Source organism: Balaenoptera physalus, assembly GCF_965194825.1.
Source record: "Balaenoptera physalus genome assembly, chromosome: 16".
Lineage (NCBI taxonomy): Eukaryota > Metazoa > Chordata > Mammalia > Artiodactyla > Balaenopteridae > Balaenoptera > Balaenoptera physalus.
The window spans coordinates 5350475-5378121 of NC_138898.1; the positions used below are offsets into that span (position 1 = coordinate 5350475).

The 27647-nt window shown below is 56.5% G+C and overlaps 1 protein-coding gene across 2 annotated transcripts in view; it reads left to right on the forward strand.

Annotated features, from left to right (window-relative positions):
• Window positions 1-211: 211 nt before the first annotated feature.
• The window catches only part of PMEPA1 (prostate transmembrane protein, androgen induced 1), a 59066-nt gene continuing 31630 nt past the window's right edge, over window positions 212-27647 (forward strand). Inside the window, exon 1 of one of the 2 annotated variants that reach the window (XM_082428181.1) lies at window positions 212-328. Coding sequence is in view for 1 of the 2 variants with exons in the window: in XM_082428180.1 (XP_082284306.1) it covers window positions 1210-1321 (112 nt within the window). In the remaining variant the exon portion in view is untranslated. Of the gene's footprint in view, window positions 329-682; window positions 1322-27647 lie in introns of those variants that run through there. The other variant, XM_082428180.1, reaches the window with a different exon arrangement.

Sequence of the window (27647 nt, forward strand, 5' to 3'; positions counted from 1 at the left end):
CACCCCCGCACTTCCTCCCCCGTCTTTAGAACTCCCGAGCCGTGCCCCTTCCCCGCCCCCCCCCCCCAGCCGGTGGCCCCTCGGGCATCAGACATTGGGTGTGGATTGCCCCGGGCACAGCCGGCTGGGAAGTTACGAGTCCCGGACACGTATTTACATGACAAGGGCTCCCGGGCGTTTCTCGGAGCTGTCCGGGGCGTGCCTACGCGAGTTCCAGTTTTCCCCAGTCTACCTCCTCTCAGTCGGGTTAAAGTGCGCGGGGGGCGCAGTGGGCTTGGGGCCTCCTGGGGCTGCAGATCTGGAGTCGGGGAGCTTACTGCAAAATCAGGTAATGGGTAACCTGGAGGGCTGCCCCCTTCCCTTAATTTCCCCTGCCCCGAGTCCCAGGGACATCGTGCTTCTCTGGGGGGGGTGGGGGGTGGGGGGCAAGCTTCCCAACCCCACACAAAGCCTCGGTCAAGGACCCCGGGGGCCGGGTTGGGAGGAACGCACCCGCAATGGCTGGGACCCAATCCCGCTGCCCAGGACCTGGTCTGCGCCGGGCAGAGCTTCCTAACTGACCCCCGTAGGGGAGGGGACGCTGCGCCCTTCCTCCGCCGCGCGGGTCCCGGGTCTACGCGGGCCGCCTTGCTCTGGCCCTTTAAGAGCCCGCCCCCTTCCCCGTCACCCCGCCCCGCGGCCCGGGGAAGGGGTGCGGGGGAACCTCGGCGGGGATTGGCGCAGCGCGCGCCCCCTCCCCGGCCCCCGCGCGGTGGGAACCGGCAGCCCCGTCTAGCGCTGACGTCAGACCGTCTGCCTGCCTCCGACCGCGGTCTCGGAGCGAAACCCGATCTCCTTGGACTTGAATGAGGAGGAGGCGACGGCGGCGGCGGCGGAGGCGCTCGGCTGGGGGAAGCCAGCAGCGGAGGCTCAGCCCCGGCGGCAGCGCGCGCCCCGGCTGCCAGCCCATTTCCCGGACGCCACCCGCGGGCACTGCCGACGCCCCCGGGGCTGCGGAGGGGCAGCCGGGGGGCGCAGGGGAGCGCGGCCCCGAGCACTGAGTCCCGCGGCGCCCCGGGAACTTGGCGGCGCCCCGAGCCCGGCGAGCCGGGGCGCGCCTTCCCCGCCGCGCGCCTCCTGCATGCGGGGCCCGAGCGCCGGGCGCCGGCCGGAGCCCCCCCCGGCCGCCCCCGAGCCCTCTGCGCCCCGCGCCGCGCCGCCGCGCCGTCCATGCACCGCTTGATGGGGGTCAACAGCACCGCCGCCGCCGCCGCCGCCGGGCAGCCCAATGTCTCCTGCACGTGCAACTGCAAACGCTCTTTGTTCCAGAGCATGGAGATCAGTGAGTGACCCCGCGCCCCCCTCCCCGGAGGCCCCGTCAGGCTCGGACCCCGAGTCGAGGCGCAAATGCGGGCGGGGGCCTGGGCCGTGCGCGCCCCCTCGGGCCGTGCGCCCCGCGCCCCGGCTGCGCCCGCCGCGCCCGGGGCGCGCCCTCCCGGCTCGCGGCAGCTGGCGGCCGGCCCGGCTTTGTCCCGCGGCGCTGCGAGCCTGGCACGGCCCCCGCTGCCCGCGCCCCGCCCGCCGGGACTCGGACCCGGGGCCGAGCTGCTCAGAGGGCGGCGGGGCGCCCGGCGCGGGAGGGCTGGGGCGGGTGGATCCGTGAAGTTTCCATTTTATTTCCCTAAAGGGCAGTCGCGATGGAGCAATTAGGTCGGCTCTTTATCAACTTTGGCTTGGGGGCAGGGGGGTGTCAGGCGTGTGAGACACTGTCTGGCCTGCGCGGTGCCTGGGGCTCCGGGTGTGTGTGGCTCTGTGGCTCTCGGTCTGTGTGAGTGGGTTTCCGTACGTCTGTGGAGTGTGCGTGTCTGTGTGTCTCGGTCTAGGTCTCGGCGTCCCTCTCTGTATGTCTGTGTGTCTGGCTCGCGGGCTGCCCCGGGAGTGTATGCGCCCGAGTCTTCCTGGGTCTCTGGGTCTCTCTGTGTCCGGGTCTGGGTGCCCCTCTTGAGTGTGTGCCTCTCCCTGGGGGTCTGGGGACCGTTTGTGTCCAGGTGTCTGAAGCCAGGGCTCAGCGCTGGCGGGTCTGGCGAACGTGGATCCTGAGTGTGTGTCATTGTGTGATTGTCTGTGTCCCCGGCGCACCTATAAATAGCCTCTGTCTGGACAGTTTGGCTCAGTCTGGCTGGGACGGTGGTTACAAATGAGTCAAAGTTTGGGGCTGTCTGTATTTGGGACTGCCTTGCTCTGAAGGGGGAGGTGGACCAAGGGTGGGGAGGGGAGGGTTTGAAGCTTGGCGCTGACTCGCCCTGTGCTCGGAGAAGTTGAGACAAATAAGCCTGGACGTCCGTCACACGTAGCCCACCCAGGTGGACCTTGGGGTGGATGGGCATTTGACTGGCACCCCCCAGGGGACTGCCTTCTAGCCTATACCCCCTCCCCCCGCCCACCCTTTGGAGACCCCTTGTCTCTCTGAGCTTCAGTGTCCCCATGGTCTCCCCTAATCTCCCCAGGCGAGGGTGGCACACAGCCCTTCCCTGCTGGGGCCAGCCTTCTTCCATCTGGGACCAGGAGTCCAGAGACAGCCGCCACCGAGCGAGGGCAGTCACTGGGTGACTCATAAGCCAGTTTCCGCAGGCGGCTGCCACAGTTTTCGACCCCTGAGCCTGTACAGTGAGGCGCAAGAGGTAAAAATAACCCATGACCGGCCCTGCTGGGGCAGGCTGGCTGGCGTTGGTGGTGGGTCCTTCCATCTGCCGGTCCCCACTCCCTCCAGTCCTGGAATTGAAAGCCTTGCTCTCCCTCACCACCAACCCCCCCCCCTCGCCCCCAGCTGCCTCTTGCCAGGCCAGCGAGATGCCAGGAGAACCTGCCCAGAGCCAGCGTTTGCGGAATTGAGTTGCATTAAACCAGATTGCTTCCCAAAGGCCCTTTGTGAACTCCGGAGGCTAATGAAATGCAGGAGGATATTATTAAAATATGTTCGCACATGTTTGGAGAGTCTCGCTGGTGCTAAGTGGATTGGTGCTCAAGTACTCTCGGTGCCTTATTCTTCCCCTCCTGTAAAACTGCCTTAGGGAACTCCCCGCACCCCACCCGGGTCCACATTGTCAGGTTGAACTTATCCATTATGAGGGCTGGGCATGGCCGGACGCTCTGCTCTTCTTCCTTTGTGTTCAGGACTTTTTAAAAAAATTCATTTTTATTTCTGTGCCTTCTTGGGCTAATCAGCCCTGACAATATTTTGACCGACACCAAGAGGCCGTTAAGTCCGATGCCTGTTTTGACCGGTGTGCTTCGGCATCTGAGTGGGACCCTTGAGGTTATTAGTGCCTGGAACCCTGGCCTGCTCCAGCTGGCCCTGAGGTGGCCCATTAGTCATCCTGCTCAGTGTATTTTTTACACACGGCCCTCTACTCCCTGGAAGAAAGCCCAGGGCAGGGAGGGAAGCGGTCTTTAAAGCGCAGGTATAATATAACAGTTTGTGGCGAGTGCTAATCAGATTTCCCGGAAACAGTCTGATGAGGACGCTTTAAAGGCCTGGAGTTTCTTTATACAAAAATAAGGACGGAAGGAGGGAAGGGAAGATTGAAGGAGGAAAAGAAACGGACAGCGGTCGCTGTGCATTTCTCATGATCTGAGCTGGGGGTTCAAGTAGAACGTTGAAGTTGGATTTGGAGTTGGGCTGCAGGGCAGTGTTCAGGGGATTCCTCTTTTAGAAAAGAAGAGATTGCCCTTGGTAGGTCCGTTAAGCCCCCTGGGCCTCAGTTTCCTCATCTGAAAAACGAGACCATGATGGTTGAAATAAAAAACTCTACCGTCTTTCAAGATGAGACCTCCGCTCTCTCCTAAGTCTGGCTGGAGGCATCAGTGCCGGAACTGGCTCCCTGCCCCTCGAATAGTGCTGGGTCCTTGGTGTGGTCTTCAGTGGCCCCAAATATCAGACCTGGGTGGACCCTTGGCAAACTCGGGGTTCACGCCCTCGATTTATAGATGAGGGGAAGTGGCAATGGAAAGCTTTGTCCCAGGTCCCCAAGCCATGCTAGACTCAGACCCAGGGTTATTTCTCATGGAACGCACACACCATCTTGAAAATGGACCAGGGTCCCCAGAGTAGGTCCACCTTGAACTTGGGGGCTGGAGGAAATCAGCAGCATCTCCTTTGCACCCGGAAGAATGGGAATTGGGTTGGCCCTGAGGAAGCCAGATATCTGGGATGGTCTTGACTTTGACGAGACACTGCCAAGACTCTCCAGGGGCTCCCCTCTCTCCTGAGGGTCGAGGGGTGTGGGCTGCTGTCTGATGGGACTTTGCTGTTCTCAGAACTCACCCCACGGAAAAATACACCATTCTGGGAAAGAGCCAGGGTTCTTGGAATGGAAAACAACCAGCTCAAGTGACAGCCCACCGGAGATGACAGCCAGGGAGTTCGATGTGGCAACTTTTGAGGAAAGGATTCCTCTTGGCACACACATTTGCATTTTTCTTGGCATTCTGTGACCTCTTTTCAGTTCTACTGCATCTCTTAGAAATTACCCCCTGTCTTTCTCCTCCAGCTTCTGCTTGAGACTTTTGGGGGCAGACAGATGCTAACTGTCTTTTCTGGACAGACTGAATTGTAGGGCCAGACAGCCGTTGGCCCTCGTGGCAGCATTTCTGGAGGGTCCTGGGAGGTGCCCCTGCCCTGGCTGCGCCCTGCACCTCTGCAGACGGTGTCTATGGTGGTGGCTTTGTTTTTTAACACAACCGGAGCCATTGAGCCTCGGATTCCTCTTCTCCGACCTCTCCTCCGATTCCAAACAAATATCCCCAAGCACTAGAGACTCAGAAACTCATAGGAACCCAGTTTTCTGGTGGTTTGTCTGGCACATGTGCTGTGCACGTGTAACACTGGAATCCAGGGTATGTCACCCTTGGCACTAGGACGCCTGGGCCAGATAAGTCCCTTTGGGAGGGAAGGGAAGGTTGTCTTGCGTGTTGGCTATTCAGCAGCGCCCCCGGCTCTACCCTCTAGGTGTTAGGAATAAGGTTGTACTCCCCCCAGCAAGTTGCAGCAACCAAAAATGTCTCCAGACTTTGCCAGATGCCCTCTGAGGGGCACATTGTCCCTGGCTGAGAACCACCGTTTTAATCATTTACTGGTTTTTCCAAGGGGGCTGGAGGGGGCGGGAGGGCAGATCTCAGTGGAGAGAAGATGATCCTCTGTTCCTTTCCAAAATCAGTCCCTGTAAACGCCGAAGGTGGCACCTGCCACTCATCCACTTAGCCTTTACTGAGCGCCTCTTGTGTGCCACGCGCAGGGAGGATTGGGGCTCCTCCTTGATGAAATTTCCGGTTTTCGCCTTGGATTTGCATTTATTAGGAGGAAAGACTCGGGCACCCTTGAAAGCTGATATTTCAGGTTTCCGGTTAAACTATGGACGCCCAGCCGGCACCAGCTTTTACCCCCGTGGACCCTCTCAGCTGGGACTTTTAACCCACATGTTTTCTGACTGTCCGGGTTTTAGGTTGAGGTGCCGTAGGAGGCTGAGTTTTGACTGGATCTCAGGTCAGGCCGTTGGCCACAGCTTCCCAGGAAGTCTGGGTTAAGCCAGCTACACCGCCCAGCACGTCCTGGGGTCAGGGGTGAGCTTAGTGTTTGTCAAGACACAGAAGAACTAATGGCTTTTGTGCACACACGCATACACAGGCACACACATGGCGTGTGCACACACACCCATGCCAACACACACGCACACATATGGGCTCACACACTCAGCTGCTACCCCTTTCTGCCTTTCCGGCCAGCTTCTCTCGAGGATGGGAATGGTTACAGCTTCTTCTGGGCATGTGAGACAAATACAAAGGAAAAAAGTGCACACACACATACTTTCTCCCCTATAAGTTGTGCAAATGTATGCACTCTCCCTTTGAAAGAGAGGAAGGGAGATGGAGCTGTGCGTGAGGCTGCCTGGGAGAGGAGGCTGGCGGGGCGGGATGGCGGGGGCTGCTTACCTTCGGGACAGTGAGATGCACTTGAGCCCCAGTAACCCCAGAGCGGCCAGCTCAGCTGTGCCCGGGTGCCACCTCCACGTACCTGCCCCACCTCGTCTCAGGGTTTTTAAACATCCATGGTTTGGTCAATTGTTAAAACATAAGAAAGTGTTGGAGAGGAGGGTACGGGTGGGGGGCCCCAAGCCAGAGGGCCCACGTGGCCTTGTCTCCAGGTGTCATCACCCAGAGAGAAGTTGGCAGGCGGCTTGGCACCTGGGGTCCCGCGCAAAGAGAAAGAGCTCTGACACACTGAGTTTTGGAGACTGTACTCCTGCCAGCCTTGGGCTCTTGTATGGCGCATGTGCTGAGGAGGAGCTCAAGGCCGAGGACACATTCTGTGCTTTTTAAAAGGTGTCGCGTGCATGCTTGCGTGTGTGCGTGTGAGGATGCTTAGTTAGGGGTGGGGCTGGGTGCTGTGGGTGCCACCTGCCCCCTCCTCTTTGTGTGCCTGAGTAGCAGAGAGGATGTACCCCACTGCTCCGGGCCTTCAGAGGCCTGCAGAGCACGGTTCAGGGTGGCAAACTCAGTGTCCTCTGTTCTGGAGGGGGGAGCTGCAGAGAACGGTGGACGGAAGTCCTGCCTAAAGGGACCACTGCCAGTGGGCTCACCGTTGTCACGTGGGCCCTGTGAGGCCAGATCTCTCAGTTTCAGGGACCTGGACAGCTAGATTTTGTTGTAAAACTCCTGGGATTTAAGTACTGACAATTCCTTCTTTTCTCACCTGCTCGCAGACCCTCTCTCCCGAGGGCTGAAGTGGGTTGAGAGCGTGACCCAGGGCCAGAGGGATGGAAGCTCTGCCCCGCTCCCAGACTTGCTGGCTGTGTCACCTTTCACTGTCACTTGGCCCATCTGTAGGTCTAGGTGACAGCAGCTCCGGTGTGCTGGGGTGTCGGGAGGATTCAAAGATGATTTTCGGGGAGTGTGGTCATGGGAGCTGGCGGTGACAGTGGGGTGAACTAGGCCCAATGACCCGCTTGTCCTGTCCCCTAGCGGTCACACTCTGGCACTCTGCCTGTTGAGAAGGGCTTCAGAAGAGGGTTCCTCCAGCCTGGGGCTGGGGTGCCGGCACTGGTTGGGGATGTTGGAACGAACAGGCCCATGTGGGTACCATGACCTTGAAAGTGGAGGTAACTGAATATTTGTGTGGGTTTCCTTGTCCCTGGCTGGCAAACCTCCAGCACGTCCACCCTTGGCCCAGGAAGGCCCAGACATCTCTTAGGGTCCCCCGCTGGGTCACTGGAATCCAGAGCCTGCTTTGGAGGCAGAGACTGGGCTCTGGGGGTGGGGAGGGTATGTGGCCATGAAGAAGTCAGCACCACCCTGACACCAGATACCCCACTGGGTCCATTCCTAAGACGGTTGGGAGCACACAGCCCAGAAACTCCGAATGGTTTGAGGCTCTCACTTTGAAAATTCATTTCCATTTTTAACAAGTGAGGGTACAGGGGTGGAGAGGGAGCCATCAAAAACAGACCCTGATCTTTTTTCCCCCGGTGGGTTTCACTTCTCCACCTCTGAGCACCTGCGTCTTCGCTCCTGCCCTTCCACCTCCCCAGGTGGGCTGTACCCTCCATGAAGTCACGTCGACTTCACTTTCCTTTGGGTGGCACCACAAAACCAAACCCTGACATTGCGGGGTCTTGCCAGGGCCTTGTCAGGCACTGGTAGAGGTGTCTGTCACCAAGCCGGGAAAGGTCCCAGCATGGCTTGCCGAGAGGAGCAGGGGCTTCAGCACCCAGGGATGAGCTGAGAAAAGGTTTAGGGCATCCCCAGGCTTTCCAAGAGCCACAGAACAGCTTCTGTCTTCTGTTTCCAGGGTGACTGATGGGTTTTTGTTTCCACTCCCTTTCCTAGTTGGATATGAAGAGCTTATTATGTGCCAGGTACTAGTGACGCATTTTTCTCAATCTTCAAAACAACTCTGTGAGAGAGCTGTTGCTATCACCAATTTGCAGATGCAAAAACGGGATCAGAGAGGGTAAGACACTTGCTCCAGGTCACACAGCCAGGAACTGATGCTCTGTTGGGATTCAAACCTCAGCTTCCTGACCCCACAGCCCATGCTCCTGTGCTTTCTTCCCCATGACACCACACCGACTCCCATTCATCAGGGAGAAGCACTAACAAATCTCAGAGCACACAGTTGGACAGCACACTGGCTGACTTTCATTGGAAAGGTCTCCCCCAAACATGTGTCCCACATCAGGCTGTCTCTGTCTCTGGCTCCTTCCCGCACCCCCAAACCACCACCATCCGATCTTGTGGCAGGGGCTTGCTAAGTGGCCCAGGGCTGTTCCTGGAGGGACCATAGCTTAGCTTTCCTAAGATTTCCAGGCCGTCCGGGGTCTGAGCACTGCCAAACTTCTGGCCAGGGTGAGATGATGAAGATCTAGACTTTATGGGGGACCTACGTGGGGCAGAGCATCCCATAGGTGCTGAGTAATTCAGCACTTCCTCCTGCACCGAGGGTGCTGTTCCAAGTGCTGTTCTGGGCACCGCAGAACATCAGGGGACAACTACACAGATAAACCTACCCTCCGAGGGCCGCCGTTCTAGTCAGGACAGGGACAAGAAAATGAGTTCATTTCGGGGAGGAGGGCTGAGAGGAAACCGAAACAGGGGCAACCTCAAAGCCTCTTTCGGGGAGGCCCCCCGGGCTCCCTGACCGGTCATTGTGTTTCGGCTCGAAGAGCACCCCGTGGGTCTCCTTCCAGACCTGTCACGTGGTGTTGAATATTGTGTAATGAGTTGTGTCATCTCGCTTCCCTCTGGTCGCTGAGAGGTTGGGGTCCATTTTGTTCATTATATCCCGGAGCCTGGTTGGTACCTTGTGTATGAGTGGGGAAGGGAGGGGGCAGGGCGGACCAGCAGGCTCTTAGAAGATTCCAGGCAGGACAGGAGGTGGTCAGGATATAGACTTGGAAAACCATCCTTTTGGGGATGCCTCCTAAGCTTCCCCGCTTGCCCCTCTGCAAAACAGAGGGGAGATTAACACCTGCTTCATAGCTTGTCAAGACAATTGCCCAGCAATGAAAAGCACCTCGGCACAAAGCATTTTGAATGCTCCAGTGACGTTTCCACTGTTTGGGGCAGGAAGCTGGGCCTCAGCCTCCTCCCCACCACCTCTCCCTCGGGGGCAGGTACCGAAACCCACGCAGAAAGGCCCCTGCCGCTGCCCCCCGAGGTCGGGGTCTCTCAGTGTCACTTTAGTGCCACTAAGAGCTTGGAAATGACAAAGGTGCGTCGCCGGGCCTGCCCCATGCCCCCGAAAGGGGGATTTCTAGGGCGATTCTCTTCTGCACACAGTTGTTTCAGATTTGGAGTGTTTTTTGATCGCTCTATCCATTTGTTACCCCAGTGGAGCTGGCGTCTGCTCGGATGTGACAGTGAGACCCACAGGCTGCAAGGAGTTAGCCAGCTACTGTGACTCACCTTCCGAGGTAACCAGGTGGTGATCGGATCTTCCTGACGTTCCCGCAAAGTCTGATATGTATTTGTTTTTCACTGGAGTGGGAGGGGGGAGGAAGGGGGTGGTCACTTGGCTTAGAATCGGTGCCTCTGCAATGCACTTGTAGGATGTTGAAAGCATTGGGAAATGTGGAGTCTGATCTTCCTTACCTTCAGATGTATTTTAACTATAGTCATTTATTATTGTATCCGGTGGGTTTGGGAAGTGGTTCTCCTGGCAGAAAAGAGAGTTTTAATTATTTGGTAACAAGTGTAAAATCCCAGGGGCTCTGGGATCTGAATGTTGGGTAAAGTTCGCTTCTGGCCTCCTTGAGCCAGCTCTTAAAGTTACACTGTCCTCTGGAAACGTCTCCCGGTGCCCCATGCCTGGCACCAGCGCTGGGCTCCCCGGGGCTGGACAGATACAACTTATACCACTGAACAGTCATATGAGTTCAGGACACCAACTTGCCTTTGATGTTTGGAGAAACGGTCCCATATCTTCTATCCCTAATACGGACTTCGGTGGTGATGGGGATGGGGGCAGCTGTGCCAGGTTCTACTTAGGACGCATACAACTTTTGCATGATCTTGGCACAGAGCAGATGTTCAGTAAACAATGAAGCAGTGAGTGAAAGAGTGGATTTATGGTGTTCCTTCATCACCCCCGTGGCTGCTGGGAGCATGCACTGAGGTTCTGTAACTGCTGGCGTTTGATCTGTCACCTTCTATCATCGCAGTCACGCTTCAGGGATAGGAGAGTCTCTGTAGGTCCTTAAGGTCTGCAGGAGCTGATGTTTCCATCCCTGGCTTTGCGGTTGCGGGCGGAAGTGACAGATCCAGCTGTGGATCTGTGTGGGTGTCAGTGGTTAAGAATACAGAAATATGTGCTTTAATACATTAAAACCACATATCATTGGGTATAAAAAATACATACAGATATAGACTTATATTTATAAAAGAAAATATGCAGAATATTTTAAGACGTGTGCATTCCACCCAAGGCTAGGAGACTTCTCTGAGGTCCCCCGCCTGGAGGCCACAGCGGGAACCACATCCCCACCACCTCCGCAGGTGTGTTTTGCCCTGGGCTCCCCCAGGGAGGTGAAATCAGGGTTCCCAGGCTCTGTCCTCAGAAGCAATGGAAACGAGCAGCTGAGTCAGTTTTCCTGCACATTTTGGGCAAAGCAGACTGCCCTTTCCCAAAAGAGGTTTTTTCAGCCCCGCTGGTCTCGGGTACCTGGTTGCTGACTGCTCATCTGGAGTAGGTTCCGCAAGACGGCCCCGCCGCCCCCCTTGCCTTGCTTTGCCCGAGAGGGTCCAGGAGGCTGCTGGTAAGTGGGGCTGCTGCCTGAGAGCGTCAGCCAGGCGTGAGCTCAGTTGTGTTCTCGCTTATGTCACTTTGCCCACCAGGGTCAGACATTCCTGACGGGGATGCTTTTAGACTGGCTAAAGCTGCCCTATAATGTTCAAATGCCTGGCCAACAAGCGTCAACCCAAGCCCTGTGGGGTGATTCGTCCCAGAGGCCACATTTCCACTGGGGAGGCTCAGAATTTGCACGTGGCCATAGCAAGCGCTATTTCTTCATCTGCCTAAGCTTTATAGCAGGTAGAGTAGCTTTGCTCTGATATCCCTCCAGTGGACGTCAGTTGAGAGATGGTGGAAGAGTCTGGCGGTTGTAGGTAATGTATTTCAGAATCCCGATCACAGAAGGGAGAATCTGTATGGTCTATTACGGTTGCTGCACTTCAGGAATAAAAAATAAAAAAGTCAAGACCAAGACGTTTAGCAAAACTAAGTGCGTACTTGCTTACTTCCTTTACATGGCTCATGTGGCTACACAGAAAGACTTCATCAAGGTCTTAAATAACCCTCCAAAAGAAAGTAGAAAGTGAAGGAGGCAGGGAGGGTCCATTCATCCTGGGGAGCCCTGCAGGAATTTGGTATGTGCCCCTGGCCCACTTTGCGAACTCCCAAGTCTGAGAATTCAGGCCGAGGTGCTGTAGCTGGTCACGGGTCTAATTGCCTTCCTGAAAATAATTTAGTCGGTAATAATTCTGTAAACCTATGAATCAACTTTGCGCAAACACCCTGAGTGATTTCTTTGTTCTTTTCTTTCTACTTTGTAAACTGGTGTCTGTAAAAGCCAAAGGTTTGGTCTTGTGGAAGGCGTGATTCATTTATTGGTGTCTGTGCTGCCCCGTTGCTGTCCAGTCATTTCAGAACCCGGTTGCGGTGAGCCTGAATGATTCATACGGGGCTGCGTTGAGCAGCCGATGGGGGTCACGGCCACAGGGGAAACAATCTTTTCTAGTCTGTTTATGGTATGGGAGAAAGAGGTGGCTGTATCGAGATGATGGAAAGGGTGTCAGTTACATCGGTGAGTATAACCGATGAAATGACACCAGCCAGCCCTCTGAACACCCCTCCATTTGCTGCTGTTGATCGTCCTGATGGGCCACAGCTAAATGCACTCCTATCTCGGGTGTATCTTTCCCGTGTTTGTGGATCCCAGTCTCTGAGCAGGCTGACATGTAGGGACACCCCCAATCAAACCTAGAGCCAGAATTTCAACCCCAAAGCCACAAATGCAGAGAACGCTGCCTTTTTAAAAAGTCTATCCACTAGGTTCACCACGGGATAGTTCAGATATCCAGGCTTAAGGGTCAGGGGCCACTCCCGTCCCCTCTCATTTCTCTAACAAGGACAGTTATTAGATGTTTGCGGTTGTCAAGTCTCTGCATTAATCTGTAGTGTGTGGGGACTTAACACGTGGAGCTGCTAATTTTGTCTAATTTTATTAGTTACTTTTGGCCCTAAATAAAATTGTCACCGTCCTCCCATCTAGAGGGTAATTAGAGTCGCCTGCTACATGGCGCAGAGGTGTAATTATGAGTCCAACTTCCAATCATCTGCATAAATCTAGGCCCTGCCTGCAAGTGCATAATCCAGAAGTTGCTTCTGTTTAGTTAAGGAATATTTCTTCCCGTGGCCATTTCTCTTCTGAAGTCTCCTTGTCTCGTTGATTCTCCGTCTGTGTGACTTGCTCCACTGTATCCTGTCCTCTGTATCACTGAATGAGGTCCTGGCTCGGGTGGGTATCTGTGGATCCCCAGTTCCTATAACTCTTTAGTTAGAGGAGAATTTAGCCGGTACTTATGGAGCCCCTTTGTGACTTTCAAAGTGTGGATCAGGGATGAGTGCATGGCATTTGAGCCAGCACTCCCCTTGCTGCCCGTGACAGACATTGCTAATCGATCCCAGCATGGGAGAGTGGCAAGGGCTGCAGAGCTCCTGGAAGGGGAGGGACTGCTCCTGCACGCAGCCACCGGGACTCCCCATCTGCTCGTCATGTCACGTGGAGGCCCTTGGGCTGCCTGACAGGTCGGGGACAGTCCCTACTATGAGTTCTAAGGCTGTGCCACCACTTTGATATGACCCAGGCCCCGGCTTCAGCTGTCAGGCCTGGGTCCCTCCCAATCCTCTGGGCTCATTCATGGTGAGATCTGGAGTAAGCCCCCTACCCATGTTACTCTCAGCCCCCCAATATTACTTCATTTGTCTTTCTTTAAAATCGGGGTCACCAACTCAAATGTCACAGAAGCCTCCATTTTTACCTGGGATGCATGTTGTGGCATTCTTTTGCACGCCAGTGAGAATGAGCTCTGAACCCTCTCCTGGAATAGACCCAAGTGAGTGGGGGTGGGCTTCAGGAAGAAGAGGAAGAAAGGAGAGAAGCTGGGCAGTCAATATTCGGGCAGTGAGCCCCCAGTGTCCAGCAACTTTGTCTGTTTCCTTGATGATTGCCTTAGTCGCATTGTGGCTTTTCGAACCCCGGCCATTCCTGAGCCCCAGCCATTCCTGCCGACAGTCACAGATGCTCACCAAGCACCATGTACGCCCTCGGGGCAACCCCATTGGCACAGGAGGAAGCAGAACTAAGGCACGTGCCAGGGTGCGGAGATCACCAGCCAGGAGCAGAGCAGGATTTGAACTTGGGCTACGGGACTCCAAAGTCTGTGCTTTGCCCGCTGTCCCCCCAGCTTCAGAACTGCCTGTCACCCGTGTAAGGCTGTGGCCGACTCCAGGCCTCTCTGCCTTTGCCCTCGGGCTTTTGCAGCTGTGCCTGCGTCCTGTTCATCCCTCCTCCACACGCTCCCCTTCTTGGAATGGTCACCGGCGACGATCCCGGGGCTCCGTGCCAGCGAGAGCAGGAATCTGTCCCGTGTCGGGTTGCAGCTGACAGGAGAAAAGGGTCATGGTGACCTATGGGGCGCTGGGCAGGGCCTGGGCTCCCCAAGAGGGGTGCCTCGGGAGAGGGAGCGAGGAGAGGGTCCAGAGAGCATTAGGACTGAGGTCCCTTTCCAGCCTCCTTCTCAACAGCCTTTCTCCATCCTGCCGGACATGGAAGCCCCAGGGGGGTCTGCAACCCTGACCCTCAGGCGCACCCCAAGGCAGGAGTGGAGCTTCTTAAAGCTCCCCAGCTAATTCCAGGGTGCCGCTGGGGTTAAGCCGTGCGGGGCTGCCCCCCCACCCCGTGCTTACAGATGGAGAAACTGAGATTCAGTCGAGGGAAGGGAGGAAATCCGGGCCAGCTTTCAGCCTGAAGCCTTTCTGTGGCTAATCAGAGCGCTGCCACCAATAACGTCGTCATCGTAAGGACAGCAGGCCGGCGGGACTCCGTGCGAGCCAGGCCGGAGCTCACGCTTGCACGCGTCGCTGTGTGTTGGGCAGCAGGACCGTGGGGCCCGTGAGCCCTGGCATCGGCCTCATCTTCCAGCGCCCGTCCTGTCCTTCCAGGGCAGGTGCTCGAGCAGCCGAGCGACCCCTGAGGCCTCTGCCAGCTGCGGTGCAGGGGGATGGCCTGGGGTCTGGTGGGTGGAGTGGCGGCCCGGGGCCCGGAAGTTACCGTATAGTTCAGGGAATGGTAGGGGCACCCGGTTTCACCAGGATCAGGCTGGGCACCCAGGGCCCTGGCTTCCTCTTCTCCCTGTGGCTGCCGGACACGCCTTAAACCCACCCTTCAGCTTGAGCTGCCCCTACCTTTGCCTTCTGGGTTCTTGGCTACCAACGTGTGGCTTTCTGCTTCACCAGGGGTGGCACGTCTCTTCTTGAAGGGTATCTTTCCCAGGGGGTGGAAGGGAGAATCACACAGGGGCGGGGACAGGGCACTGGTGGGCTTGCACTTGAAGGCGGAATGTTCCAGACACAAGATTTTCTCATCACTGAAGCCCCCGGTGAGCCCTGCTCATACCTCTTCCCCTACCATTTCTTTCCTTCTCCTCCCTTCTTAATTTTGTTCTCTGTAAAAGGGGCTTAATTGAACCCTGAGGCTCTTGTGAGAAGGAAGGCACTGCAGAGACCTGGTCAGACCTCACCAGCTGTCCCTTCCCTTCCCTTCAGTTGTTAAACTTCCTCTGCGAACCTGCACTTCCCCTGCTGTGACGTGTCTATTGAGGTATAATTCATAGACAGAAAGTGCACAGACGTACGTGTGCACTGTGTTGAGTTTTGCAAGTGTCTGTGCATGTTACCAGTGTCCAGACGGAGACGAGGGACCTTCCGTCTCAGCACCAGGCCCCCTGCCCCTCCCAGTCTGTACCTGCCCCTCCCAGTCTGTACCTGCCCCACCCTGCCCCTCACCGAGGCAGTCACTGCAGATTCAATCACAGAATCTCGGAGATTTAAATTTAATCTCAGAGATTAAATTTTCTGAGTGGAGAACTTTGCATAAATGGAGTCACGCTGTATGTTCACTCTTTTTGTTTGGCTTCTTTCACTCAGCCTCCTGACTTTGAGATCCATCCATGTTGTGTGTCTCAGTAGTGATTCCTTTTGATTTCTGAGCAGCATTCAATTGTGTGGATGAACCACAGGGCTGCCATTCAAACAGGGAAAAGCCCTGTAAAAGGGGCATGTGGACCCAGAGGAATGACTATCTAAGGGTGGAATTCCAGGCACCTTCGTGGGGAAGAGGTTTTTTTTTTTTTTTTTAAAGATTTGTTTGTTTGTTTATTTATTTATTTATTTATTTAATTGGCTGCGTTGGGTCTTCCTTTGCTGTGCGCTGGCTTTCTCTAGTTGCAGCGAGCGGGGGCTACTCTTCATTGAGGTGTGAGGGCTTTTCATTGCAGTGACTTCTCTTGTTGTGGAGCACAGGCTCTAGACACGCAGGCTTCAGTAGTTGTGGCTCACAGGCTCAAGAGTGCAGACTCAGTAGTTGTGGCGCACAGGCTTAGTTGCTCTGCGGCATGTGGGATCTTCCCAGACCAGGGCTCGAACCCGTGCCCCCTGCTTTGGCAGGCGGATTCTTAACCACTGCGCCACCAGGGAAGCCCAGGAAGAGGTTTTATAACCTGAATGTGAGCCCCATAAACGGGCACTTGGGGCCTGGGCATCTGTCCAGCCCTAGCCAGGGAGACTCAGGGTGGTGGCAGAGGCTTTGGAAACTCAGCAGGCTACACCTCTGCCGCCACCTGGCACGGCTCCGCCAGCCACTGATGCCAGCCCGCCAGCCCGCCTCACCTGGCCCGCATTCCTTTGCAGGGAATGAGGATGTGGGTGACCCCAGACAGGTATGAATCATGTCTGGGGGAGGTGGTTACTCAAGCAGAGAGCACCCAGGCTGAGTTCCTGCCGGCTGACGGACGGCTTGGACCTCGGGATGGAGCTGTATGTCCTGGGGGTTGGGGCATGCCTCACTGGAGAGTGTGGGGCTGGCAGACGGGGTCCCCGACACTGGGACTCGAGCATTCCCTGAAGAAGAAAAGGATACCCACAGAGTGGCTTCAGAGGCAGAGTGCCAGTTTAGAATCGTGGCTACGTCACTTACCAGCTTTGTGGCCCCCAGGCCTCAGTTCTTCGTCTGTAAAATGGGGATGTTGGTAAGTGTTCTGACTTTCTGGGGCTGTGTGTGACAACACATAGCTCACTACAGGTATTTAGTGAATGCCAGGCACCATGCTACATGCAGTTTTGCAGGAGCCACCGTTACTAGATCTGTTTTTCAGACGGGCAGACTGAGGCTCAGAGGACAGAAGTCACTTGCCCAAGGGTACACGAAGATAATTGGCCGAGCTGGATCTGGAACCCCTAGACACCACTTGGGTCATAACCACCTGACCTTGTAAGTTCAAAGAAATCGGCAGACCCAAAGCAGACTGGCAGCCCATGAGAAAATTTTAGATGGCATGTGGACGGGTATTTCATATTTAATAGTTATATTCTTAGGTTAATGTATGTTAAATGTAAATAAGGAAGAACGGAACAAGCAAAAAAAGCACATCATTGATTTCATGAGTATTGTTCAAAACAAGGCTAAGAAGTAAAAGTGAGTCGACTGAATATTTATTTTTTTTAAATATCAAGGAATTTAAATTCCTTTAACAGGGTATTTGGAAATGACAAAGGTCAGGAAGGCTGGTTGACGTGATGTTTGAGATGCGCGCCCCAAAGAGTCCTCGGGGGTCTTTAATAAGCAATTACAGACTCACGGCACCTCCTGCAGAGTAGAAGCACTTTGCTCCTTGCCCCTCTAAGGTCACCCGGCCATTTGAAGGTCAGGGTCAACTCAGTTCTAATGAGATCTAGGTCACGGGGTCGCGTCATGGGCGGGAACCCAAGGGGAAGGTTCATGGGTAGAGAGTTATGGATGGAGGGGAAACTCTCATCCTTCCCCCAGACAGACAGCTCCGAGCAGCTTCCGGCAGGTGACGGGCCCCAGCTTTATCCTCAGGAAGGTGCTAGTGGGGAGAAGCAAACCCATTGCCCCACCAGATCTCAGGGCCGCCACGTGGTTTGCAAAGGAGTGCCCTGGGACCGGGGTGTCCACGACCTGCCCCGCACAGCTGTGTGTCATCTGGATCTCGGTGTGTGTTTGAATCAAGATTTCTATGTTCCTTCTTTGTAATGGGAAAAATCTCCTTAACTTAATTGCCCTACGGTGCCTGAAATGATTTGATGTTTTGCAGAATAGATCTGTGATTTATTACATAGCCTCCTGATGCACCTTTTTGGCTCTGGGGAGAGTGAGACACAGTGGGAAGAAAGGGAATCACAGGGCCCGGTGGGTTCAGCTCCGGCCAGGGCCTCGCAGGGGGTGTGGGCTCCTGATGGGCACCTGCCGTCTGCTGGACACTGCCCTCTGGCTGAGATGCCCCCAACATCACCTGGTCACTGCTGGGACATGTCCCATCGTTGGGGGAAGTTCTGCCACCTGTTTGGCTTGGGGTTTGGCAGAGCTGTGCTTATTTCTACTATTTTCCAAACAGTTTGCATGTGGAAATCCCCTAGCGGTCCAGTGGTTAAGACTCCGCGCTTCCACTGCAGGAGGCGTGGGTTCCATCCCTGGTTGAGGAACTAAGATCCCGCCTTGCCACGTGTTGCGGCCAAAAAAATAGAAAAAAATCAATCAATCAATCAGTGTTAAAAATAGAAAAAAATACAGTTTGCATGTGACAGACGGTGGCGGGAGCTGTTTGAAGACCCCACGTGAGACTAGAATTGAGCCTCTTAGTGGTGTCACGGTCCCCTGGGGGCCTGACCCCGTGAGGCTGCTCTAGCTGGCGTGGGAGCTAGGCTTCTTCCCAAAGAGCCCCTGACTCAGAGACCTTCCCGCACCCGGACCCCAGGTCTCAGATCCTGGGCCTGGGTCTGGTCCTAAAGAACTGAGAGGAAAGGGAAAAGAGGTGGCTCCTTGAACCCACTGACCCTACTCGTGGGGCAGAGGAGAGCACACGGCCCTGGTCCCGGCCCTCCCTGCTCATCTGGGGCCCGCCTCGTCCCTGACTACCTGTCTAGGAATTTTTATTGCAGGCCACAGAGGCATTGCAGCTTGGCTGGAATGTGAAAGATCCTGGCTGTGCGGCGGGCATCCGTAGGTCCTGGCCCCTGGGCGGGAATGCAGGGGCGGAGGCACCTGGCCTGCTCACAGGTGAGCATGGCCGACGTGGTACCGCTGCTTCGGGCCCCGTCTGGCCTTGTGCTGCCTCTTTGGGCCCTGATTCCCCTCTGGGTAGATTTTGCTTTGACCATTTCCCCCGAGACCTCAAACCACAGCAAGGACTAAGTCAACAGTTGATAATGACCAAGCGTGAAAGCCGGGAAAGTAGTTCTCAGAGTTACAGCACTTAGGCAGCCCCACCGTGTCCCCAGGAACGCGGCCCGGGACTCTCCCTGCGATGTGGGATCCTCCCGGCGTCCCTGGCAGGCAGGACGACGATCATTAGTCCCCGTGTACAGACGCACACGTGCTGAGGTTGAGAGGGCGCGGGGCTTCGGGCTTGTGGCTGCCGAGGGGCAGGGCCGGGACCTGAACCCCGGCAGCCTGGCTTCAGCTCCACTTATTTATGCGCGGGGGCTACGGGCTCGGCCAAGGGACAGTTATGGCCCCTTGTGGATCTCATCAGCCTTGCCGGTCAGCACTAGGAAGGAGGGATGGTGGCCTGGGGTTCCCAGAGCTCTGCCTTTTCCCTCCACCCTGGAGAGTGTCCAGGTGAGGCGGCAGTGGACAGAGGGGCCCCAGGCTCCAGGCTTCCGCAGGCCACCCTGCCAGTGGGTGCCGAGCTAGCGGTGCCAGCCGGCGTGGGAGCGCCGTCCTGCCTCTTCTCCATCTGGCAGCCTCAGCCCTCGAGGAATTCCTCCTGCGGCCAGGAGTGGCCGTGTCATCCCCTGCCGGCCACAGGCCAGGTGGAGACCGGGCTTCTCTGAAGGAGCAGAGGAGGGGGCTTCTGGGGGGCAGGACCAGGCCCTTTCTCCTGGCTGCCCCGTGGTTATCCGCCCCGCCCCCATGATTGCACAGGCACATCTGATCTGCCCTGAAGCGGCAGCAGCAGCACTGGGAGTCCTTGGCGAGGCCAGGCCCAGCGCGCAGGCAGTGAGTGGTCACTGAGGACCCAGACCCAAGGAGCGGAGGCGTGGGTCTGACCGCCGCAGCTTAGGAGAGGGTCCTTGGGGCCGCTCCCGCTCTCGGAGCTTCTGCTTCCCCCTCTGCACAATGGGGATGGTGAGAGTCACCCACGCTATGGGGTCCTAGTGAGGATTACAGGAGAGAAGACATGCTTAGCTGAGCGATGGGCGCCTCGTAGATGCTTAGGAAATGCAGCCTCTTCTGTGGTTTAAGACGTGGCCGGAATTGAGGGAGAGATGGCTACACCAGCCCCCCAGGACCTGCCTGTGAGAAGGGAGGGGAGAGTGACGTGGAAGCCCTTGGCTCCGGTGGGTAAAGTTAGACAGGACCTTGAGGCATGAGTAGGAGTTCTACCCAGGGAGAGGTTTCTCCCGTGAGATTACAGGTACCAGCCCCTCCCAGGCACACTCAGGGTTGTGTTCAGCCCATTCGCCAGAGGAAGTAGAGGCACAGGTGCCCACGGCCGTGCAGTCGGGGCGGCATTAGAACTGAGGCTACGGGCACCAGCGAGGTGAGTCTGGGCCCCTGTGTTGTATGTGTGTCAGGGACAAAACCTAGACCAGGAGACGTGGACCTGGCCCCAGCTTGCTCTGCAGCCTCGGGCCGGTTTCTTCCCTGCTCTGGGAGGGTGGAGAGTGTGGGCATCTGCCCGTCTCCACTCTGACCTTTTAGTTTTCCACAGCAGAGGAGTGATTTCTTTGGGGGGGAACGTTCGCCCTTCCCCCTCCCATGAGGGACCAGGAGAGGAGTTCTGGGGAATGGGAGGAGATGCTGCCTCAAGGGGGCCTCTCCAGACCCTACCCGTGGGCCTGCCAGCCTGGGCTCCCCCAGCACCTCCTTCGCCTTCGCCTCTACCGGCCCAGAGATCCTTGATGACTCAGCCCTGCGGCACCGCTGGGGACCTTGACCCTCCTGAATCCGCCCCTTCCCCTTGAGAGCCTGCCCAGGTCTCCCGACCAGCGCCCCACTCAAGGCATCTGTGGGGCATCCGTCTGTGGATGCAAGAGCCCTTGGCCCATCCTAGGGGTGCTGGAAGGCTGGATGGGGTGGGTGTGTCATCTGTAATTTTGTGCTCATTTAGGAACCTTACTGACGGGTAGTTTGCCTGAATATTTCATTCCTTCATTCGTGAATTCATTTGACACATTTACTGAGCGCCTACTATGTGTTGGGCCTAAGGCTCTGGAAGTTCACAGCCATGAAAAAGGCAGACTCACTTGAGTGGGGCAGACAGGAAGTAAGGAAACCAATGCAAGTGTAACAGCTTTTCCAAAGTCTCACAGGAAAAGAGAGAGGCGGGCCGGGGGGCTGGGACCGTCTTCCTCTGTTTCCTCTGCTTTTCCATCAGCCTTGTAAACTGGGGTTATCCCGTGGGACCAGTGCAGCCCGTTTTATCACATGCATTTGTTCTTAACTCAGATATGGAGCTGAAAAATAGGAACTTCGCGATTTTCCCTCTGGGGCACTGATCCAGAAACCTGGGGTGGGCCAGGAATCAGCATTTTTGTAAGTTTTCTTGCAGGAGATACAGATTCAAGAACACAGAGTCCTGGATTCTGATCAGCTGGGGCCCCAGCAATGCTGGCGTCCAGGGCCCATCCCCAGGGGTTCTAGTGGCTCAGGGCTGGCCTTGAAGCCTTTGTCCCCTCTCTGAGGTTTCCTAGAACAGATAGATGCCAGGCAGTGGAGTCACAGGGCTAACCTGTGTGCTTGTTTTTCAAGCTTCTGCTCATATTTCCAAAAGGACCCCTCGGAACGCCCAGAGCAATGTATACCAGCCCTAAAGAGATAATGCTGATTTCACAGTGAAAATAGCCTGGTTCTTCTGATAGGAAAAAGTGATATGTGCTCCTTATTTAAGAAAAATTCGAAGAATTTGATAAATGACAAAGACAAAAGTCCAAATGCCCACAGCCCCATCACGTGGAGACGAGTTTACTCCGCAGGTCTGTTTCGAGGCATCTGCACTGCAGGCTGATGAAGGGCAGGTAGCAGTGGCTGGAGGGATGGGTGCAGCCCCCTCCCCTGCAGCGGTTTTTGCGAGGGGGAGGAAGACGTCCCTTCCAGCTTGCCTGTGCCTTGTCTCCTCCCTGAGGCATGGGGTCTGAGGCCCGCCTGGGGACCTCCTGCTGGTGCTGGCTGCCTGGATAGCAGCCTGCGCCTTCACCTCTGTAAAATGGGCTGATGCCCATTGGAGGGGCCGGGCCAGCGCCCGGTGGCCCTCAGCTGCTATGGGAGATGCAGCCTCTCACCTCGGGGGCTCACATCAGCCAAGTAGCGCTGCTTCTGTATCCATTTGATATCGCAAAGCTCCTGAGTCAAGACTTTCATTGAATTGAAGGTCCTTGCTGGTAAAACATGGTCTGAAAAACCACAGATCTTATTCGAGCCTCTTTTTACAGACAATGTGTCTCAGAGGCCCAGAGAGGGTGAGTAGGAACCTGGAGTCACACAGCCAGTGTTCACCACCCAGGTGTCCAGGAACACGTCCCCTCCCCTACTCGGAGCAAGGCTTTCCAGATGCCGGAAGACGCCAGGGTCCCTGCTGGGGACTCTCCACCCTGGTCCCCTCAGCCCAGAATACGCGTGAAGCGTCTAAACTGATCATGATAAACAGCTGACATTTATGGACATGCCTGGATTCAGGCGCTGCTCCGAGGCCTTCCTTTGAATTAGCTCCTTGAGTGAATTAATTTTTTAGTGACGGGCTAAGGAATTCCCTGCATTTCGTTTGGAGATGGCGTGTCCAGCCTTGGCAGCCACCCAGGCTGGGTCCTCGGGGCTGGGCTCTGGCCACATCTCCGTCCCAGGAGGGACAGGCAGCGAGCGTAGGGGACCCGAGAGGTGTCGGGCCTTCACCACGCCCCTCCCGCCCCCCCCCCCCCCCAATGCCCCAACCTTTCCGCCTGGGAGGCCAGGCCTCCGTCCTGGTCATACAATGCCCCCTTCTCACATTCAGACTGGCGGTCTAGACGCTCACGCTCCCTTTTGTTCTGGAGGGTCAGGGGTTGGGGAGAGGCCCCAGAGAGTGGGATTTGGGCCAAGGCAGGAAGAAATCTTCCCCGAAAGAAGAAAGGGGTGGGGGTGGGTGAAGAGACACCCGTTTCAAAGGAGACAGCCCATTGTCTCCCCTGCTCGGCCAGTGACCAGCCTCCCAGCAAAACATGCGCCGATTTATAATGATGGGGGCAGCTCCCGGCAGAGACGCGCCGTGAAACCCGATGGAGCTACGCCCACTTGGGCCTGTGCTCCCGGAGCTGCCCAGCGGACGCTGTCTAAATAAAGCCCTGCGGCCCATGCCAGGAGATCTGGGCCAGGCTGCCAGCCAGATTCCAAGGGCAGTGCTTGGCCCGGCCCGAGCCCAAGAAACCCCGTGGGAAGAGACACAGCCATACCACGTCCCCCGGCCTCCAGCCGCCACCTTCTCGGGGTGCTTCGTCAAGGGTGGGGCCGACCAAAACACCACTAAGATGCGAGCCCAAAGCCACCTTGTCCTGTGGCCTTTGGTGACAGGAAGCTCATTGCCTGGGAGCTGGCACTGCCTGAGGAGAGATGCAGAACCTCCAGTTTGAAGCTCAGGTTCCAGGCCTGGTTCTTGGCTAGCAAAGTCTGTAACCACTTAGAGCCTCGGTCGCCTCATCTGTAAAATGGGGACACACATAACATTGTCCACATTCCCTGCCTGGCGCCAAGTGAGTGCCATCCCTCTTGCTGTTGGTGATTGTGACATTGTTCAGTCTTGGGATGAGCCCCCTCCCCTGGGGAATTCAGAGGCAGTAGGCAGCCTGGGCAGAGGCCATCGCAGTTAGGAAGAGAAGCATCTTCGAGTGGAGGATGGCACTGGGAGGTAGGGACAGCCGTGGAGGCCTGGGGCTGGGGTGGGGGGGGACATGCCCAGGATGGGAGTCCGGCCAGTGGTGCTCGGCTCGGCCCAGGACTTGGTGCTGTGTGATGTAGCCAGTCACTTGCCCTTTCTGAATGGCGTGTTCTCACCAGGAGGCCCCTCCCAGCTCCGCTGTGCTGGGGAGAAACCCCCAGAATCGGGGTGCCACGTGGCGCTCATCACCCACTCAGGCCACAGTACCTGTTGGCCCAGCCTTGGGGAAGGAGAAGCAGGATTTCATCTCAGGGATGAAGATTTCCTGCTGAAGCCAGAAAAAGTGTGCAGTGCCTTTGGGACCTTCAAAGCCACCATGGTGGCTGGAGCTGATGGGTGAAGAGGGGGCCTTTAGAGCTGGGAGGATGGGGTCTGATCTCGCCTGGTTTCAGGGGAGTTTGGGGAGCCCTGCAAGGGTTTAGAGCAGGGGAGGGGGGTGGGTAACAGGGTCCAGTGGACGCCCATCTCCAGCTGCAGAGTGGAGAACGGGCTTGAGGCGGGGGGGGGGCGGTCCTGCCGAGGTCCATGTTACCAAGGATGATGGTTGGACCGGGTGTAAGGGGAGGGAGGATGGGCTCGAGGTTATGGTGAAGACAGAGGTTACAGAAGGGCCTGGACCACTAGGCTGACCTCAAGGTGCTCAGAGCTGAGGGCAAGACAGAGGGACACAGGACCCGGGATGGTCAGGGACAGAGGCTGTCCCTGAGCCTGGTGAGGAGAACTTGGTCTCCCCCCCTGGGCACTTTCCTCCACTGGTGGAGAGAGCTGCTCCAGCCTCTCAGGGGCCTTCTCGGAGGCCCTGGGGGTCTGAGATGAGTTTGGGAAAGCAGTACAGGGTGGAGAGAGGCAGGCAGAGTAGGAGCCCGTGTGGGCAAAGGTGTGGAGAGAGGCTGGACATTTCTGTGGGTATTTGTGATGATCCCTGGGGCCCAGCCCATCAGTGGTCCTCCCAGCTGCCCTGGACCTTGTCCTGCAGGACTTCCCCTAGCTCCTCCCCGATTGTATCATTTCCTTTCAGGTCAGAGACTCGCCACGACTATGTTTGGAAAAGAGTTGGCAGAAAACATTTCACTTACTTCCTGGGACACTGGGGACAGGAGGCTCCCTGAGGCCTGCGCTGGGCTTGGGGAATGTGCAGTCATTGATTAGTAACGTCTGCTGTGGTTGCCAGATGAGAGTGGCAGCAGGTGTGTGTAGGAGGGACTCACCAGTGCACGAAGTATCTGGGTTCTTTCTAGTCCTGGCTGGGTCACCTGGGCAAGTTGCATCCCCAGTGGCCCTGGCCTTGGGGTCCAGCTGTTAAATGGCCTCTGCCATCCTTCCAGAGCTTCAGCCGTGTCCCAGGCACAAGAGACCACGGGCTCCCGTTTCCTGTTGCCTCGGTTGAACCCCTTGACCGAAGACAACACCTTTCTTTTTTTTTTTTTTTTTTTTTAATTTTTATTTATTTATTTATTTATTTTTGGCTGTGTTGGGTCTTCGTTTCTGTGCGAGGGCTTTCTCTAGTTGCGGCAAGTGGGGGCCACTCTTCATCGCGGTGCGCGGGCCTCTCACTATCGCGGCCTCTCTTGTTGCGGAGCACAGGCTCCAGACGCGCAGGCTCAGTAGTTGTGGCTCACGGGCCTGGTTGCTCCGCGGCATGTGGGATCTTCCCGGACCAGGGCTCGAACCCGTGTCCCCTGCATTGGCAGGCAGATCCTCAACCACTGCGCCACCAGGGAAGCCCGACAACACCTTTCTAAACCCCGGCATCATATCCCCCGCGGCAGTGGATGCCTTGCAGAACCTCCACATCCGTGTGTCTGGGTGAAACCAGAGGTTCTGCCCACGGACGGCGGAGCCTGTGGGCTGTTCACTGTGGGAGAAGCAGCCTCTGGAAAAGCAGTTATTAAAAATGAGTCTGGAAACCAAAACCAAAAAAAGGGAGGAAACACTCCATTCATTAGTCCTCTGACATATAGCCCACAATCAGCCCCCCCTTGATTTGAGTGGACCGGGGTCCCTGCAAGGACCAGCGTGGGAGGCTGCTGAGGCTTTATGTCACCGGCACGCTGACCTCCCCGGTGGACAGTGTCGACAGCTTTCACTGGTGAGCCTCCCAATCCTGGCGGTGTTTTGTTTACGGACCGTGTGCCTTGTGTCCTCACTTTCTCCTCCTCCCAGCGTGTGAAGGAGGCCGGTACCCACTTCACAGATGAGGGCAGCGAGGCCTGGACCTGGGACTGGGCCTGCGGGATGCTGGGCCAGGGGCCGGGGCCTTTAATCCTCACGACAGCCCTTCAGGGCAGGTGGCCAGGACCCCGCTGCACAGGTGGGGAAACAGAAGCTCAGAGGGGCAACCTGCTTTGGGCCGCGTAGCCTGAAAGCGGCAGAGCTGGGGTTTGCTCTGCGTCCGTCTGGCTCCGGGGTCTGGGCTCCGCACATTTGAGAGAGAAGGGAGGACAGAAACCCAGCACCCTGGCAGAGAAGGCAGTGAGGGTTGATGGAAAGAACGACCCCGCGTTGGGCACCCAGTGGGCACCAGGCCTTCCTCTAGAAGTTGGCAAATCTGAATTGAAGAGACCGGAGACCCCACATCGGGGACCCGCCCCATCTGGCCGCCTCAGGTACTGCACACGCCCTGGGCTGGGGCCCATGAGCTTGGGTGCAGTTTCTCCTCCCTCTGACCTGACCTGGCCGAGTAGAGGCACATCCCTCTGGTTTTGGGGGCGTTTGGGGTACACTGAACGTGTCCAAAGGATGCACCCCTGAGGCCAGCCCACCCCCGACACTGTCCTTGCCTGGGAAGGGAGGACATTTTGCCTGTTTTGCTGCGACTCTACAGCAGGGGCAAGGGCCGCTCCTGCAAAATGCACAGTTGGAGGTGACACCGAATTCCTCCTCCCCATTTATTCTCGGTGTCCCCCCCCCCCCCCCAAGAGGCAGGTGGAGACAAGTTCTTATCCCACCCACAGCCCCCGCCCATGCTTTTTAATGTAACCCTGCCCAGGCTGGGCCTTAGCAACATTTCAGCAGCCGGCTTCTTAGAACAAGAAGAGTGAGAATTATGTGCCGGTGGGCCACATACAGTCCTCTTCTCCAGGCAACCTGGAGGGCGGCCCAATCAGAGATGATGTGTTTTCTATTTCTCCGGGGCGGCCCAGGCCCCTCCCCGCCCCGTCCACCCGCAGACCCCAAAGCAGACCGTTAACTTAGCATTTTCATTGAAGTCCATCTGACAAATGGTTTCGACGGAGAAAGCAATACTGCGTCTTTAAATGGCGACTTTGTCAGCGCGTCTCTGGGCGCCGTAAAAAGTCCTTTGTTATCTGTGTCTAGACAGCACGCCAGCGGGATATTTGGTCTGCATGAGGGAGAGAGATCTGACAAGGTTGAATTCATTTACCGGCTTATTTAAAGCAGAATTTCCAAACACTTGCTCATAAACTGTTTTCGGCCCAGACTCCCCCGGCCTCCCCCTCGCCCACGCTGGCTTTTCTGGTTTTTATAATTTTTCGCCTGTTTGGGCGGTGAGCGGGTTGCAGCCGGGTGCCCTGGCGAGGAGGAGGTGAGGGGTGACCGGGGGCTTGCGGCTTTTTTCTTTCTTTAATTGTCCTCTTTATGACTGTCTAGACGCCCTGCAGATGTACGTTCGCAGGGAAATGGCTTTTCCCTCTGGTTACGGGGCACTGAGTAGGAAGGTTGCAGAGCTCCCCGCCCCCCACCATCTGACTGCCCTCCCCCTGCCCAGAACCTTCTCCCGCCATCTTCCCTCCCTTAACTTAAGGCACTTCGCCTTCTGGCAGCGTCTTTGTGTTTATAACACATTTACTTGACTGTGCTAATTTTATACCGTCACCAAAAAAAAAAAAAGAGAGAAAGTGACATCCAGGTTTTCTCCTCTCTGAAGGGTGGGCCGAGACCCCTCCCATCCCTTCCCCCAACTTCCCCCTCTTCTTATCACTCTTTCGCATTCCTTCCCCCAGCCCCTGGGGCATAGACTAATAAAACGAAACATATAGGCATAGACTAATAAAACGAAACACCAGAAGTTAGCTTTTTAAGGATGAAAATATCAGGGCAACTTGAATGGGGTCCTAGGTTTTAGTTACTTGAAATAGATGCATTCATTAACCTCGTTGCCATAGCGACTAGGTGATTGTTGCCTCAGTGAAGAGGGAGCAGGCTGTGTGGCTGGAGGGTCTCCAGCCCCCAGACACCCATCGCCAGCCCTGCAGGACCTGAACCTGCAAACAGGCGTTGTCCTGCCAGGACGGGAGAGTGGGTGCTCTGGGCAGGTTCCCGACCCTGCAGTGCAAGTTGGGCGTGGAGGCGGGCCGGGGCGGTGGAGTGGGGGGGAGTCCTTCTCAAACTCCTCTCCCCTTGGGGGCAGCCGCAAGGCCCTGGCGTTAGGAAATCGAGTTGCATTG